This window comes from Pantherophis guttatus, chromosome 5, assembly GCF_059756535.1.
Source record: "Pantherophis guttatus breed Tessera chromosome 5, ASM5975653v1, whole genome shotgun sequence".
NCBI classification, from domain to species: Eukaryota; Metazoa; Chordata; class Lepidosauria; order Squamata; family Colubridae; genus Pantherophis; species Pantherophis guttatus.
Genome location: NC_142067.1, coordinates 16,712,566 through 16,730,470, shown reverse-complemented (window position 1 = coordinate 16,730,470; position 17,905 = coordinate 16,712,566). Strand labels below are relative to the sequence as shown.

At 39.7% G+C, this 17,905-nt stretch overlaps 1 protein-coding gene across 2 annotated transcripts in view; it reads left to right on the top strand.

The window, feature by feature from the left end:
* The window catches only part of TRPC6 (transient receptor potential cation channel subfamily C member 6), a 74,868-nt gene that overhangs the window by 26,241 nt on the left and 30,722 nt on the right, over nucleotides 1–17,905 (top strand). Inside the window, exon 2 of one of the 2 annotated variants that reach the window (XM_034408935.3) lies at nucleotides 15,987–16,761. In XM_034408935.3, the coding sequence (XP_034264826.1) occupies nucleotides 15,987–16,761 (775 nt within the window). The remainder of the gene's footprint in view (nucleotides 1–15,986; nucleotides 16,762–17,905) is intronic. The other variant, XM_034408945.3, reaches the window with a different exon arrangement.

Below are 17,905 nucleotides of genomic sequence, written 5' to 3'. Positions count from 1 at the left end.
TTTGAGAATTACTCTCTAGGTCAGTGTTTCTCAACCGTGACAACTTTAAAGGTGTATGGACCTCAACTCCCAGAATTCCCCAGCCAACATGCTGGCTAGGGAATTTGTGGAGTTGAAGTCCACCCCATTTTAAAGTCGCCAAGGTTGAGAAATACTGCTCTAGGTTGTAACAGAAAGAAATCACAGGGAAACCCACCTGTGCAAAGATGTCCATAGCAGTAGTTAGCAGTAACAGAGATCTATGCACATTGTTATTCTTGGATACTTCATCCCATCCATCAAATTGATTCCTTCATGATGTACAATACAGTAGGGATCACTTGGTGTCCTATGTCCCATCTCTATTCCTCTGTAGATACATAAGTGGAATAAACCCAGGACTCAGATTATTGGGGAAAATATGCAAATGCAATATGCAAATACGATTACCTAGTAAGCCGCCCAGAGAGTGCTATGGGGTAGTATATAAGCCTAAATGCTATTGCTATTGTTAAACTGGAATAACAAACCCCACTCCCTTTGGGTCTCTCCATTCTAATTACTCATAGTGTTTCCAAGTGGTTCTGAAAGTTCTGTGCCTTTAGATATAGATGGATGTTCATAATGTAGATTGTAAATATTAAGGCCTTTATTATTTTTATCTGGTAATTATTTATGTCTCTTTCTCCTTGTTTTGCACTAACAACTGTTGCAGTGTCTGCATGGTCACATGATCAAAATTCAGGAACTTGACAATTGGCATGATTGGCGATCGTTGCAGGGTTCTATGGTCATATGATCACCATTTGTGACCTTCCCAGCTGGTTTCTGACAAGCAAAATCAGTGGGGAAAGCCAGATTCGCTTACTGTTCTGCCCCAGCTACAGACCTCAAAGAACGTAGCACACACAAAGTCCATACAAACCTTAGTTTACTAATTAAGGACTACTAATGAGTTTTCTTAGTAGTTGTTCGAACACAAGTACAGTTTAAATCAGTCTTTTCTGAACAAGGGCTGTTAATTTAACTTCATTAACAGCTGACAAGAATCCAAAGAATAATAACTCAATTCTGAAGCATAGTATTTCAGATAACCGTAATCTTACTGTGGTTGGCAGAATGCCCAGAAGCAATTTGCAGGAAAACTGACAAGAAAGGAGCAAGACATTTCTGGAATCGAGACACAAAGGAATATGAACGAAGTTGTTTCCTGCAAATTGCCTCAGTCATCGTCCTTCCTTAAATAGGCTAGGGGAGTGGCCAATTAGCCCCAAGCCTTACTCTCGAGGAGACCTCCTCCTGAGGAGCCACTCCTGCCTTTTGGCAGCTCTGCACACTCGTGCATCAAGAAGAGGCTCCTCCTCTTCTTCCTCTTCATTTATGGGAGCTTCTGGAGGTTCTGAAGGCCCTGGCTGAATCCCCGCCTCTGGCACCACATCTTCTCCAGTCTCCTCATTGTCTGACTCAAGTGCCAGCTGCACAGGTGCTGGCGCAGCACCACACCAGCCTCCTCGCTGTTGGAATCAGCTACTAGCTGCACAGGCTGCTGACGGGCCACAACACTTACCCACCATGTGATTCACTTAACCACAGTATTCACTTAACAATTGTGCAAAAAGGATCATAAATTGGGTGTGACTCACTTAGCAACTGCCTTGTTTAGCAATGGAAATTCTTGTCCCAGTTGTCATTGTATGTTGAGGACTATGCTTATAGATTAAGAGAAAATAGGTACCAACGAAACAGGAAGTTACTCTCAGTAATTTTCCAACAATTACCAATGTATAAATTGTTAGGAAAATACTGTAGCTGATTTACCTATATTAGAAATGTCAGAAAGAGCCGCGAAAAATGACTTGTTTCCTTAAAATAATGTGTTAAAAGTTTTCAGAAATGTTAAACGCAGAACAATTGAAGAAGTTTAATTGTTTTCAGGCTAATGTTAGTAAATAAAAATAGCAAATGTGTTGAATCATAAATGTAAACTGGTGCTTCATGAATTCTAAGCAAACGGTGCAGGATGAAAAAGTTATGTAAGGTATAAAAAAACTGTTCAGCTGTAACCCACAGATGGTAACAAACCACAGTGTTAATATCAAAACCACAAGCCAAGGCAAGTGAACTACAATATGGCTTACATGACTAACTTGGTGGGATCATTTAGACAGCATATTTATTTATTTATTATTAATTCAATTTGTATGCCGCCCCTCTCCGAAGACTCAAGGTGGCTCACAATGCATTTAAAATCATTATAAAAAACATTTAATAATTAAAAACATTAAAACTCATTCACACCATTCATGGCCAGATCTCGTTGGATCGCAAGAGCGAGATCAACGGCCCCAGGCCTGCCAGAAAAGCCAGGTCTTCACCGCTTTTTGGAAGGCCAATAGGGTGGGGATGGTCCGGACCTTAGGAGGTAACTGGTTCCAGAGAGCTGGGGCAGCCACAGAGAAGGCCCTCCCCCGCGGGCCCACCAGCCGGCATTGTTTAGCTGACGGGACCCGGAGGAGACCAACTCTGTGGGATCTTACCGGTCATTGGGAGTTATGCGGTAGAAGGTGGTCTCGAAGATACCCTGGCCCTGAGCCATGTAGGGCTTTAACGGTAATAACCAATACCTTGAATTGTGACCGGAGACCAATAGGGAGCCAGTGCAGCTCGCGGAGAATTGGTGTAATGTGGATGTACCTAGGTGCACCCACGACAGCTCGCGTGGCTGCGTTCTGCACCAACTGTAGTCTCCGAACACTTTTCAAGGGTAGCCCCATGTAGAGCGTGTTGCAATAATCTAACCGTGAGGTGACAAGGGCATGAGTGACCGTGAGGAGAGTCTCCCGATCCAAGTAGGGTCGCAATTGGTGCACCAGGCGAACCTGTGCAAAGGTCCCCCTAGCCACAGCTGACAGATTTTGCTCTAATCAGCTATGAGTCTAGGAGGACACCCAAATTGCGAACCCGTTCTGAGGGGGACAATTTCTCCCCCCCCCATCAGAACCAAGGATGGACAATCAACATAGTCTTTAGGAGGCAATACCCACAGCCACTCGGTCTTGTCTGGGTTAAGTCTGAGCCTGTTGACTCCCATCCAGACCCTCACAGCCTCCAGGCACCGGTCTTAATGTCAGTGTCTTAATGCTTATAGTGGATGAATTTAGCTACCATCTCATCTTACAATGAATAAGATTTTGAATTCTTGTATTAAATATTGAATATGTACAGTTAAATATTGTATTAGTCTACCCCATAAGTCTTTTGATATTTGCTAGAGAATGTTTTAAAATAAAAATGAAAACGAGATACAAGGATTCCTATACCAAAATTCTGTTAGGATAGAATCAATAATGCTGTCCACACAGAATTGAGGCCATATGCATTGCTTAAAAAAAGCATTGTGTGTTATCAGCAGGCAGTCAATTAGCCCTGTGGTACTGAACATAATGAAATGCAGCTAAATAGGTATTTCTTCTGACATTATCCAAGTATTGGTTACCGTTCTCCAAGGATTGCCTTAGCTCTTAGCATCTTGCAGTTATTGCGTTGCTATTCCCACTGGCAGCAGGCATATGTTGATACACTTATCACCATCAGAATGCATAGTTCACCACTCCCTTAATTGGACTGCCGTCTTCTAGGAAGGGAGGATAAATACTCCATTCCTCTTCGATGGTCCTTCTTAAAGAGCTACTGACTGATGCTGAAGCAGTGTTTAAGAACATCTCTGCTTAAGAGGCCAACTCTCTAGTGACTGCTATTGGGGCTCTGCCTTCAGTTTCTAAACCTTGGATTATCTCTTCAAGTCTTCATACAGCAAATAACTAAACACCATCCATTCTGAGATGAAAGGTATGCTCTATTGTCCTAGCATTTCTGCTGAGATGTATCTCCCATGTAAAACAGGGATGACTCTTTAGGCTTTAAATTTTATCTGGATGGGCGGGTCTATAGGATGATGGTGTGAGGTGCATGGCTTTTGTTCAGACGTTGTTCAGCACCTCTGGTTTAAAGATAGTCAAGAAAAGTTAAGCAAAGCCATAGAGAGGAGCTGCCAGTCCAAGCAGACAATATTAGGTTAGTTGAAGAAATGGTTCAATAGATTAATAGCTTTGTAGTTTGATTTCAAAAAACCTACCTACTTGGCTCAATCTTGAAAGCGAGAGTGAAACATCGCTAAGAGCGTAAAATTTTTTAGGGATTAATTGGAAAAAATGGGGCGGTATGACCAAATAGGATGTTAATTACAGGTAATTAATGTGTGCATTTTTAAAATGTAGATTGTAAGAAAGTTATCCTGGAAGACTGAGTAGCAGCAGGATCAAATTATATCCCATCCCTTTCCTGATGTTTCTTTATATCAGTGGATGTTATGAATCTCTGTGAGGTCTTGTTTGTGTGCTTTGGATTGTCAATGTTCACCTAAGCAAGTTGACATGCTTGATAACCTATGCCTTTATTTTTGTACAATACAACCAACAGAGATCATTTTATTCTTTTAGGGAAGGTATATTTTAGAAACGTCTGGCATAAAGCAAAATAACCACCTCTAGAAACCAAATAAGGAATTCTGCTCCTGCATTTCTTTGTTTTGTTAAAATAATGCCAAATCCTACCATGGAAGTCTCAGCAATGAAAAACCCTGTAGCACAATGGACTTTATGCGTCTGTGCCTTCTCTGAGTTCCATGTTGTGATCTGATTTATAGTAGATGGTACAATATTTATTGTAAACATCAGGTTGGTGCTAAAGAAAATTTAATAGTTTTTTCTGTTCTAGGAGTGAAATCTTGGTGCAGCTGAAATCAGTGGCAAGTTGCTTGAGACACCATTATTATTTCTTGGCATACATTGTTTTGGGAAATAACAAAATTAACACTACAATCCTATGCATGTCTACCCAGAAGTAAGTCCTTCTTGTGGGTCCAATTTATTGGTTGTATACATAAATATATAGAATGATGCATCCAGATGAAGTTGGTAAGTTGGCAAGAAACAAATACTACAAGAAATGATTTCCATTTAATTCCTGAAGAGTTTTAAACAAATTGCTGATAATGCTGCCTATAAAATAGGAAAAATAACATTTCTCTATTCCATGAACTGAAGGTTTGCCTTTTTAATATAATTTCTCATGTTTGTTTATCATAGTTTACTGAACTTGCAATACTGGAATTTTGTTAAAAGAAAGAAAGAGAAAACCTTGTACTATGATAATGGACAGAATATGTTCCAGAACATGGAATATACAGTCCACAGGCAAAGATTCAGATTTCCCCTTTGCCCATCTTAGATGAGCCAACTAAAGATAAGGGTTTGAATAATATACTATCTAAGCATTGTTTTCCTTTAGCTTTAATAATATAGTCGTCTAAGTCTGATTATGTTCTACATTGTTCCCCTTCTTATGCTCCTCTGATTTAGAGAGGTGTCTTTCTGGGCCCCTTCCTAATATTATCTGTATATTCTGGACTTTAAAATGTTTTAACCCTTTTGCTTAGGCAATATTTTCTGTCAAAGTCATCTTCTTTATTCTACAAAGAACTATTGATACAGGTGGCAAATATAGATTCTCTTTTTTTAAAAAAAAAAAGATAAAATCTTGGGAGGTCTTGCAACTGTTGTACAATTTCATTCAACTCACATGGGTTTTTAGGATTGTTATGTAAACGCTTGCTAAAGTTTAGACAGGAATGCCAAAATACGAGATTTAGTGATTTCCTAAGATTTTGGCTATTTTATTCATTTTTAATTGGTTAAAATTACATTCATTTTCACATAATATTTATGTCCATTTGGAAGGGAGCACACGTACAGCACTGCCTGTTGGTTTGCAAACTTTCAGCCCTAATGTTTTATTTATTCATTTATTAGATTTTTATCCTGCCTCTATTATTTTTATAAATAACTCAAGGCAACCAACATACATAATGCTCTTTCCTCCTCCTATTTTTCCCCACAACAACAATCCTGTGAAGTGAGAAAAAGTGATTGGCACAAAACCACCCAGCCAACTTTCATGTCTAAGGTGGGACTAGAACTCAGTCTCCTGGTTTATAGCCTGATACTTAAACTGGCTTTCCACATAAAGTTGTTGTGATCCATATAAAGGAAAAAGTTGGGAATTATTGTCTTAGGAGATCCCCATGTGTCTCTCTCCCCCCCCACCCCCCACTCTGTATGCTGCTACAGTGAAAAAGTTGCTGATCTTTAGTCTGTTAAAGATTTATTAATTTACAAAGTTCATTTCCCAAAGTTATAATGTTAATTTCCGGATCTGAGCGTTGTTCAAAAACATTATAATTTTTGTATCTGAAATCCCCAGGATTTTTGTTTAGTTGGGTACTACACTCTCCTACACATTTTGATATAACTTTAATTGGCAACTCCATTTGAAAGAGTTTACAAATAAGCATTTCTGTTCATTTAGAACTGAACTCTAATGCACTTATAATTGTAGAATAAATGGGACTTTTCAGCAAAGTTCCTTATTTACAAAATAAATGTGTTTGAATAAGTCTATTAAATTGTAATGGAAAGTCCATTAGTATGACTTATGTTGTTTATTCCAAGAAAACAGTGGCATTATGTCATAATGCTCAGAAGCCATGATTGGATTAATGCAGTTGCTGAGAGCGATTCTTAAACATGGATTTGCTACATTTTTCGTAGTGTTGGTCCTGCTTGCAGGATCCACTTCTTATGCACTGTAGTTGCCTGTTCACACAGCAAAGTCATCAAGGCATCATGTCATAAGGGTTTATTTTACAGCCAACTATATGCAGAACCTGACATTGATTGTGGCTGAATGGCTCAAGGACACCTAGATCAGGGGTCTCCAACCTTGGCAACTTTAAACCTGGTGGGCTGGCTGGGGAATTCTGGGAGTTGAAGTCCTCCAGGCTTAAAGTTGCCAAGGTTGGGGACCCATGACCTAGCTGGTTTCTGTGCCTAATGAAGGACTACAGGTAGTTCTCTACTAATGACAAGTTGCTTAACAACCCTTGGAAATTGCAACAGGCTTGAAAAGTTACTTACGATCCCTCTTAAAGTAATGACTGCCACACAACCTCTGCAGTTACGTAATCATATTTCAAGCGCTTGTCAGCCGGCTTGATTTACAACTGGTTGCAGCATTGCTCAGTCAAAAGATCATGTTTTGTGATTTTTTTTGCCATTTCCTAGGAAAAAATCCCCCAACAACTAGCAAAAAAGGCCATTGGATAAGCCATATTTGGATTTACAACCACATGATTCACTTAACAAATTGCGATGAATTGATTAGCAATCATTGTAAAAATGGTCATAAAATTGAGTTTGGTCACATGATGACTGGATTTATGACCTCAATGACTTACAAACAAAATTCCAGGCTCAGTTGTGGTAATAGGTCAAGGATTATCTGTACAAGTTGAAGTCCAGCTTCCCCAGTTGAAGTCCAGCATGTCAACCACTACACCAGAATGGCTTTCTTGCACCCTGTCGGTAGCTTCAGTCCAAAACATGTTCTCCTTCTCAAGGATTGCTGTTTTATCTGTGGGACAAAGTATGTGAAACTCCTGACATCATACTTAATTTTACATTCTGTATCTAAATTTCCATTCTTCAAGATTCTGATCTTAAATTTTGTTGCCCAAGTCACTTTCCTATCTTTGATTTCTCAGATCTGTTGCCACTTGGATTCCTGCTATTCTGCTTCTTCTGTCCACTCTTAAAAAATAAACTTAAATTTATTCTGTCCCCTAATAATACCAGTGTATTCAAAGTCATTATCACCTGGAATCGATAATCATTAAAAATTATTATGGTTGGTCACACAGTCAGCCAGATGTTTAGATTGGATTTGATATTTTTATCAAGCTAGCGAGTCTTTCCCAAGGACCTGGGATAGGCAAATATGTTTGATGCACTTAGAGGTATTGTTACAGGATGTAAGCTGTTCCCAGCAAAGCTGCCTTTTGCAATTGACCAATCGTCATTTTGTCAGTGCTGATGGTGTTCAAATGATGCTCCAGCTGTTTTGGGATTGCAGTTAAAATATTACCATTAGTACTGCTTTTGCTTTCGGTTGCCACAGTCATTTTATTTCTTTTGCCAGGCTTTATACTTGTGGTGATGATGATGGAGGTGGTGGTGATTTATCACTTTAAAGCGGCTGCTAGTCATTATCATCACTTTATTACCAAACTCCTAAATGCATTTGCACTGATTTCTTTTTGGCAGTGTGTTTCCTAAAAGACAAATGAAATAGGAAGGGCTGTTTGCATTTGTGAATGTGGTAAGATTCTTTGATAAACTCTAGCACTGTATTTTCCCTCCTGCTAAATTTAGAACCCACAATCAATATCAGGACTTGAATAATTGTAAGCTAAGTATCTCCTCAGATAAATATGCAGTGAAAAGAATTGGTTGGTTTTCCTTTCCACCATTGCAAATATTTTTTTAATATTTTTTTTTTAAAAAAAGAAAATGAGCAACAAAGTTTTTGGTAGGTTGTAAATAAAGATCACATTTTGCCTCTATTTTCCCCAAATAAACATTCACATATTTGGGGGAAGGAAGTGGCATTTACTCAAAAACAAAGACTATGGTAAGGAAGGATTATTTCTATGGAGAAAAATCTCATTGTCTGAATTTTTTAACCATTAATATTCTGGATTACAAATTTATGCCGCTGTAATATGATTTATATGGGATAAAATAAAAATAAAATAAAATAAAAGACACCACACATTGTATGATCCAGACTTCAATTACTTCTATAAGATATGTTGATGGCTACTAGCTTAAATGGATTTTGAAAACAACTAGACAAATACAGGAGACCAAGTCTAGGGATTAACTGTGGACAATTTTTTTTATTCTTTTAATTTTAATTTTGATTTACATGCCGCCCTTCTCCGGAGACTCAGGGCGGCTTACAATGCGTTAAGCAATTTTGCTTTGTGAATTTTCTGGTTCCTGTACAAAAAAGAAGACTGTAGCAGACGGAATTTTGGCTTGATCTGGTTGAGATCTTCCTATTTTATAGAATGACCTTCTCCAATCTGGTGCCTTTCAAATATATTCTGCCAGAGTTCCCAGCTAGAGAGGTAAAAAAAAAAAAAATGGCACTCACACATTTTGTAAAATGTGAAATTCAGCATAACTGGAATGCTCTATAACAGAACTGACCAAAGTACAGTAACTGTAAACCTAGAATTCAATTTGGATACACCTTGCCTTGTTTTTTATACTGTTGATGCTGCTGCTCCTAAAGTTTTAGGGTGTTCTGTCCCCGTCCCACACGCACACACACCAACAGACGTCCAAGAGTTAAAAACCAAACCAGCTGACAAAATCCTTTTCCTTATGATAACGGAACTTGGCAGCAACCTAGTGGCTGCCTGCCAAGAGTTTATTACTCACGAAGGGAAGAGATAAGTTCTCTCCGCTTCTGGTACATCAAAGTAAAATGTTCAATAATTACAAAGTCACTTAAATCCAAGTATAATCCAGCAAAGTCTATAGTAAAAGTCCGGCAATGCAGAATGGCGTGGAAGCTTTCAGCTTTGTTCGTCACAAGGCTTGACTGGCCACCACGCTCCCTTTTATACCCTGTGGGGTGTGGTCCAGTGACTCAGCCTAATCTCGGGCACGCCTTTTCTTCTGTTGTGCGCGCTTATCCCTGCGACGCTGGCGTGGATCCAGCCAAGACTCATTACTCTCATCACTGTCCACCTGTGGCTGCATGGACATGCTTGGCCCCGGCCCTATCTCTTACCCTTCGGCGGAAACCGAAGGCATTGCCAAAGAGGAGGGTCTTGGAGAGGGAGGCCTTGCCAACTCCTCTCCTTCACTCTCGGAGTCCTCTCCTGCCAATGACACAGGCTCAGGTAACGGAGCCACAACATAGAGCACTGGACATAGCTGAATAGACTATTGGGGTTAGGTGTGTCTGCTTGCGTACAGGTAGTCCTTGTTTAGAGACTACAATTGGCACTGGCAACTCCATTGATAAGCACTGGGGTTTCTACGCAACATATCATTTCCCATTTGGTGATTAGGTGGATCACCATGGTTGTTATATTAGACTACAATTTGCAAATTTTTTACTTTCATATTCTCCGTGAACTCTGCTTATAACTTTCAATGTTCGCTAAATGAGGCAGTCAGTAAGCAAAGACTACCTGTATTAAAATGCATGCACCATTTCTAGGAAGCAAATTACATAGCAATTATAAACATTTGCACAGTGTCATGCACTCCCAGATAATGCTAAATTGGGAAGCTTTTAGAAAAAAAATGCAGAATATTTAAAACAGATTAAAATGGAACCGTATAGGAGAATGTTCACTTGAATCTGCGCTAGGACCACAATTTATTAAAGCCTCTTTAAATAAGAAGCGCTAGTATACTTAGCCCTTTGTGACCACTACATAGCAATCCCTTTATAATTTAACAAAGTATAGGTATGTAATTGCAAATGGGAATCACATTTTGAAAATTTACTGCCCAGAATTTATTTATACACCTCATGTCTTTCAACATGTTTTAGAAACACATTCATTGTAAGAGAATCTCAGCTACTAATTTTGCTACTAAAAGAACATGCAGTTTATATTTCCAACAGATCTATGACATATCAGTCTTTCTCCAGTATGATTATAGACATATTGTGTGTTTTGAATTTTAGATCAAAAGGTTAATATATTTTATATCTGCAACTGTATAGAAGAAAGTGGGAAGCTTAAAAAAAAAAGAGCCTGCAGATAGTCTATTTTATCACTGACATTTCAAACAGAGATAAATGGTTTCATTTGATACTACCTTGTATATTTTGCTATGTGGTGTCTGCTGGTTCACCAAGAGTGAAAAATAAAGAAAAATAAGCTCAGTGAAAATCTTTAAACAGATTCAGTGCAGAGCCAACTCTGCTTGGATGGGGAAAAAAAATGAGTATTCTGTTGAAGCCCACACATCTTCATGTTGCCAAGTTTGAGAAACACTGGTATATACAGTACAATCTCCTGAATCACACATGCCTCAGATAGTTGCTAGAGAGTGATGGTATCAGAAGACAGTCCATATTTATGAGTTTCCTGAATGCTTATAACCAGCCCAGTGGGGTTGGGCTGGATTGGGCTGTGGGTCCTGGTACTTTGGGAGCTCAAGGGCTGGGCTGGGTGCTTGCCCTCTGCTGCCTAGGGCTCTGGACAACCATCGCTGCCATCCGGGGGTCCTCCACGTGGCTTGAGAGGGATGGCGAGGCTCCTATGGAAGACAAGGATTTGGGGCTCTCCCTGGTCTCACCTTCCTCTGCTATAGACAGTGGGTCCTCCCCAGTCCTGCCAGGGCTACCACAGGTGTCCCTGACACAAGTGATGTCAAGCTGGCCACGCCCACCCCTGCCACACCCACCCACTCTGCCCATGCTCCTCATGCCCGCCTTCACACACACACACCCGCCAGGGGTGGGTTCTAAATTTTTTTACTGCTGGCTCTGTGGGCGTGGCTTATTTTGTGGGTGTGGCTTGGAGGTCATGTGACTAGGTGGGCGTGGCTAGCTGGTCAGAGTCATTTCTGGAAGGTCCTCGTACTTACGACCAGTCCTCGCCCTTACGACCCGACTCATTTGTTTGCTTTTAACACTGATCAGCTGTAGGACGGTCCTTTGAAGCCCCGTGGCAAGAGTTTAAACAGTTTTTTTCCCTCTAGTCATCAGCTGGGACTCAGGAGGCAGCAATAGATTGGGGGTGGGACCAAATAAAAGGTAAGAATAATGTGGGGCGGGTGGGAGGGCGGGGGGGAGAACCGGTTTGGTGATGTCATATCGTCACCGCTACCGGCTCGGCCGAACCGGACCGAACCAGGAGGAACCCACCACTGACCCCCGCAAACCTGATGCGGCCCTCAATGAAATCGAGTTTGACACCCCTGCCCTAAACTGTTCTCTCTCTCTCTTTGACATAGAATACTGGATTAGATGCCCCAAAGGTGTGTTTTCAAGAAGCAACTGGACTTTCTGGTTTTTCTTTTAAAACGTCGTTTCGCTTCTCATCCAAGAGCTTCTTGGATGAGAAGCGAAACGTCTTCAAAGAAAAACCAAAGAAGTCCAGTTGCCTCTTGAAAAAGCACCTTTGGGGACAACCGTGACCTGGATGACTGAGAATCTCCATAGACAGCTGGGATTACCATGTTTTCCCGAAAATAAGACTCTGTCTTATATTTTTTTTGAACCCTGAAATAAGTGCTTGGCCTTATTATCATGCGTTCAAAAGCCCGATTGGGCTTATTATCAGGGGATGTCTTATTTGGGGGGAAACAGGGTAGATAGGATTGACTTTCCTTGTATTCTTAATTGATCAAATGTATCAATGTAGTATTATTAGTGTTAGTATTATTAATAGTAACTAATATTAATTAGTAATAATACTAATAATTAGTATTATCCTAGTATTCATGTCAGTTTTATTTCAGTCAAATACTGATTACTCTCCTATTTTTGAAAAAGTTGTAATAAAGACCCATCAAATTAGAGTTATTTTCTCCAGCAAGACATACATTTTAACAAAACTGAATAAGCATGCCAGTTTTTCTATTTCCACATGGTTGCAATGTTTCCATGAAAACCCTTCCATGACTCTTCTCCCGGTTTTTGCATTCCATGTGAGTCATGTGCTTCATTTGTTAAAATTTCACAAATTTGTCTGCTTCAGACAAATTCTCTTCATTTTCTCTGTAAGTCTGGATAGGAAGTAAATTTTCTTTTATGTGGGGACGCAGGTGATTTAGACTGCCTTTTTGGCAGGAAGATGTCTGCAATTCTAACTTTCCAAGTTTTATTTCAAAGCAAGGTAATTCAGTTTAAGAATTTAACTATAAAAAGATGTTGAGACTCTAGAAAAAGTGCAGAGGAGAGCAACCAGGATGATTAGGGGACTGGAGACTAAAACATACGAAGAACAGTTGCAGGAACTGGGCATGGCTAGTCTAGTGAAGAGAAGGACCAGGGGAGACATGATAGCAGTGTTCCAATATTTGAGGCGCTGCCACAGACAGGAGTGGGTCAAACTATTTTCTAAAGCACCTGAAGGCCAGACAAGGAATAACGGATGGAAACTGAACAAGGAGAGATTTAACCTGGAAATGAGGAGAAATTTTCTGACAGTGAGAACAATCAACCAATGGAATAGTTTGCCTTCGGAAGTTGTGGGAGCTTCATCACTGGAGGCTTTCAAAAAGAGATTGGACTGCCATTTGTCAGAAATGCTTGGGTGGGGGGTTGGACTAGATGACCTACAAGGTCCCTTCCAACTCTGTTAATCTGTTAAAATTTGACTCTAAAAAAAATCTGCAGATTTTTTTTTTATTTGAAAAGATTGTCTTGCAAGTATACTTCACAGTGCATCTATTATAATATTTAAAAGTTCTGGGAAAGGGTAGCGAGCAAAGTAAATTGAAATTGAAGCTACTGCAGATAACATAAGCAAATCTTCATCAGCCGTAATTAACATTACTGTGATGATTACTAGGCAGTTTTTAAAATATAAAGCTTAACCCAACATTTATGAACTTTAGTTTATGAGCAAAATGTCCAGATCTGACAGCCTTTTAAAAACTCAACAATTCAGAAAGATTTTTCAATTTTCATCTAAATCTCTGGTGCTAATCTGAGGTGATATTGGAGCTTCTAATATATCATTAGAGTTATATTTTTACAGTTCCAAGAAAATGCAGAGTTTTGAAAGTCACCAATTAGATATGGATCAGGTTTTGAAATAATTATCCTGTTGACCCTAAATACATTCTTTATATGTCTGGAAAAAATAATTTTCAAAGAAAAACCGTGTAATTGCAATCAGCTGAAGAGATAATTACAATGACATTGATTTAAGTGGAAATTAAATGCAAATGAGTACATAGGATGAATCAGTAGCAAAAATTACTTTCAGCAGTTTTCATTCTCTCTTCTTTAAGGTATTATTTTAGTTCTACTGCATGTAAAAAATATTCAAATGCAGGCAAATTCCTATAGGCGCTGATCTATTACTTAGATATTACCTTAGATCGGGGTGTCTAACTTGATTTCTTTGAGGGTCAGATCAGCATTGTAATTCTCTGGGGGGCGGTGAGGGGGAGATGGGGCGGACGCCTCCTGCAGCATTTTGCTGGCCAAAACGCGGTGTGGGGCCACGTGCAGCCCCCGTGGCTCATTTTCGGCCTGAACAGCCTCCTGCAGCACTTTGCCAGCCAAAATGGGGCATGGTGGGGGGGCGTGTCCCATTTTGGCTGCCAGAGGCAGTGCGGGCCAGTCCTTTGCTATTGCCAGGCCGGCCCGCGGGCCAGATTTAAGCAGCCCTGGGTCGGATCCAGCCAGGGCCTTCAGTTCGACACCGTCTTAGATGGATGCGCTTATTAGAACTTAAACAGACAGAATTCATTTTGGTTCCATTGTTGCAAAATTGCTCTCGCTCTCAACAATTAAAATGTGATCAAGCTAGGCATTTAAATACGCATTTTGAGAAAACTTTGAGAAAAAAGGTAGGTAAAAATTTAAACACATAAATTGCATAAATACACAGCTTGAAAATAGACTAGTGTAAAAAGTATATGATACCAAGCCTGAAAACAGTGTGAAGATAATATGGACTAGAAATAAATCCAGTCGTTTTTACTGGTTATTAGAGGAAACAATTTTAATACATAAACTTTTAAATCTTTTAATGCTGTTTGCACCTTTTTCCAAGCTTTGTGGGGTCCTTGGTGCTCTCTGAACTTGATCGGTTTCTATGTAGACATTTCATTATCCAACTAATTAATATCATCCTACCAGCAGACAAATTAAATGGTGATCATGAACAGATCACAATATATACAAAAAGCCAAAGAATTACTGGAAGACTAGGGCCTGGTGGCTCAGCAGACTGATAGCATTGTGATTAATACCAGCTGTCTGCAATTACTGTAAGTTCGAATCTCACCAGGCTCAAGGTTGACTCAGCCTTCCATCCTTTCTAAGGTAGGTAAATTGAGGACCCAGTTTGTGAGGGCAATAAGCTGACTTTGTATAAATACACAAAAGTATGAAGGCTATTGCTTAACGCATTGTAAGTCGCCCTGAGTCTCCGGAGAAGGGCAGCATATAAATCAAAGAAAAAGAAAAAAAAGAAAAGATAAAGCCTAGCACTAATGATGTTACTTGGTTGGGTATTAAAACATCTGCAAGAAATCAGCCAAGCTCAGAGACCGCCAACGGTCCCACAGTTCAACCCTGAGCTACAAATACTCTTTTCCAAGCTTCTTCATCTATACTATTTGGAGGCCAACTTATAGTATAATGGGGAATATATGCCAAAAATTTGTTAAAAGATAAAACTGGATAGTTTTACTGGATAAGATAGAAAACTGAGCAAGGGGAAGACGAAAATTAAATTGGATTTAATTTTTAATATAACATTAAACAGGGTTAAACATAACTAATTCGATATTACTTTGACTAATACCACTCCCATGTATATAAACAATTATATTTCCTAACACATTAAACATTACAATATAGTAAAATATTTTGAGCGTTCTGCAGTCCACATTCAAGCGAACAGTGCAAGGATTACAGGATATGCATCTTTTTTCAAATATTAATTTTATTTGGTAGTCTATAGAGAAGTTGTGAGAGACCTAGCTGAAGATCTAGCTTAACATTGCATAGAGCCTGAAGTAAGATTCCACATTATAGTCTTCAAAATGTTATGGAATTTTGAGGTGAGTTGAGGGGAAGATTGAAGAAGCTGGCTAACCTTGAGTCACTGATGGGAAGGAAGCAGCTGAAAGGAAATCAATGTATACCCAGTAGTTGTGTGTGTGTATGTGTGGAGATTTAGTGTGACCAGATTCCTGTCTTTAGGCGAGTAGCAATAAGCATACCACTCTGTTCAGCTCCTTGTGTCTCTCTCCTTGTTCCTTACACCTGACAAATGTATCCTTAAAAAAGGAAGGTGGCCAAAGCATTAATCCTCTCTTTCTTTTTAGTAGAGGTGCTGAGAACAGGCATGGCTTTCGCCAACAGACCGTAGTTAGAGAGAAAGGAAGGAGATCTGCCATTCGAGGCCCAGCATATATGTTTAATGATCATTCAACCAGCCTTTCTATTGAGGAAGAGCGTTTTCTGGAAGCAGCAGAATATGGCAATATCCCTGTAGTCCGTAAAATGCTGGAGGAATGCACATCGCTCAACGTGAACTGTGTGGATTACATGGGCCAGAATGCGTTACAACTGGCTGTGGCAAATGAACACCTGGAAATCACGGAGCTGTTACTTAAGAAGGAAAACTTGTCACGGGTTGGAGATGCGCTACTCTTGGCCATTAGCAAAGGCTACATCCGAATCGTTGAAGCCATTCTGAATCATCCTGCATTTGCAGAAGGGAAGAGGCTGGCCACAAGCCCCAGTCAATCGGAGTTGCAACATGATGACTTTTACGCCTACGATGAGGACGGAACTCGCTTCTCCCATGACGTGACCCCCATTATCCTCGCCGCCCACTGCCATGAGTATGAAATTGTGCATATCCTGCTGAGGAAAGGAGCTCGGATTGAGAGGCCTCATGATTATTTCTGCAAATGCAGCGAATGCAACAAGAAGCAAAAGAATGACTCCTTCAGCCATTCTAGATCCAGGATCAATGCTTACAAAGGTCTGGCGAGTCCAGCTTATCTGTCTTTGTCCAGTGAGGACCCCGTTATGACTGCCTTAGAACTCAGCAATGAGTTGGCTGTGCTTGCTAACATCGAAAAAGAATTCAAGGTAAGATGTTAATCAATAGATAGGCATGAATTGTCATTACATAACCTCTTTTGGATCAGAGTAAATATCTTAAACTCCTTTCCATTACCATAAAAAACACATAAACCATAAAAAAGAGTTTAGCTCTAGCAGCAATAGCACTTAGATTTATATACCGCTTTACAGTACTTTACAGCCCTATCTAAGCAGTTTTATTATCCCCAACAATCTGGATCTTCATTTTACCCACCTGGGGAGGATGGAAGGCTGAGTCAACCATGAAGCAGCCTGCAGTATTGCATTCTAACCACTGCACCATTTTAAGAAAGTCTTAAAGTAGACTTTGAAGGTTTGACTCCCATATTTTGCATTCCAAGTTAGATGTCAAAAGAAATTCAGTCACATATATCAAGTCAGTTTGCAAAGTTAAAACTAATATAGTTACTAATTATTAATTATTAATATTTTCCTGGGGACATGATGGCTCAGCAGTTAAAGACACTAAACTTTTCAGCTAGAAAGCTGGCAGCCCAAGTTTAAGACCCAAGTGCCGCGTGATGGGGCGAGCTCCCATTACTTGCTCCAGCTCCTGCCCACCTAGCAGGTCAAAACCATGCAAATGCAAGTAGATAAATAGGAACCATTTTGGTGGGAAGGTAACAGGGTTCCATTGCCTTGGCATATAGTCGTTCTGGTCTTATGACTATGGAAATCATTTCAGACAACATTGGGTCTCTTGATTAAGAAACAAAGATGAGCAATGCCCCTAAAGTCAGACATGACTGGGCAGGGGAAATCTTTACCTTTTAAATATTTTTCCAAATTTGGAAGAGAATTTTTCTATCCAAAATAATAAAATGCATTAGACTACAGTAGGGTAAAATGTGCTAATGATCGTTATGTCTACATTTTAGATAACTTTCTAAAACTGCATCATATTTTTAAATAATTCATATTTAAACTTTGCAGGCCACCCTGATACTAGAGTTAAATAAACTTATAATTAATTAAGTAATGGATAATAGCAATAGCACTTAGACTTATATACCACTTTACAGTGCTTTATAGCCCTTTCTAAGCAGTTTACAGAGTCAGCCTATTGCCCCCAACAATCTGGCTCCTCATTTTACTGACCTCAGAAGGTTGGAAGGCTGAGTCAACCTTA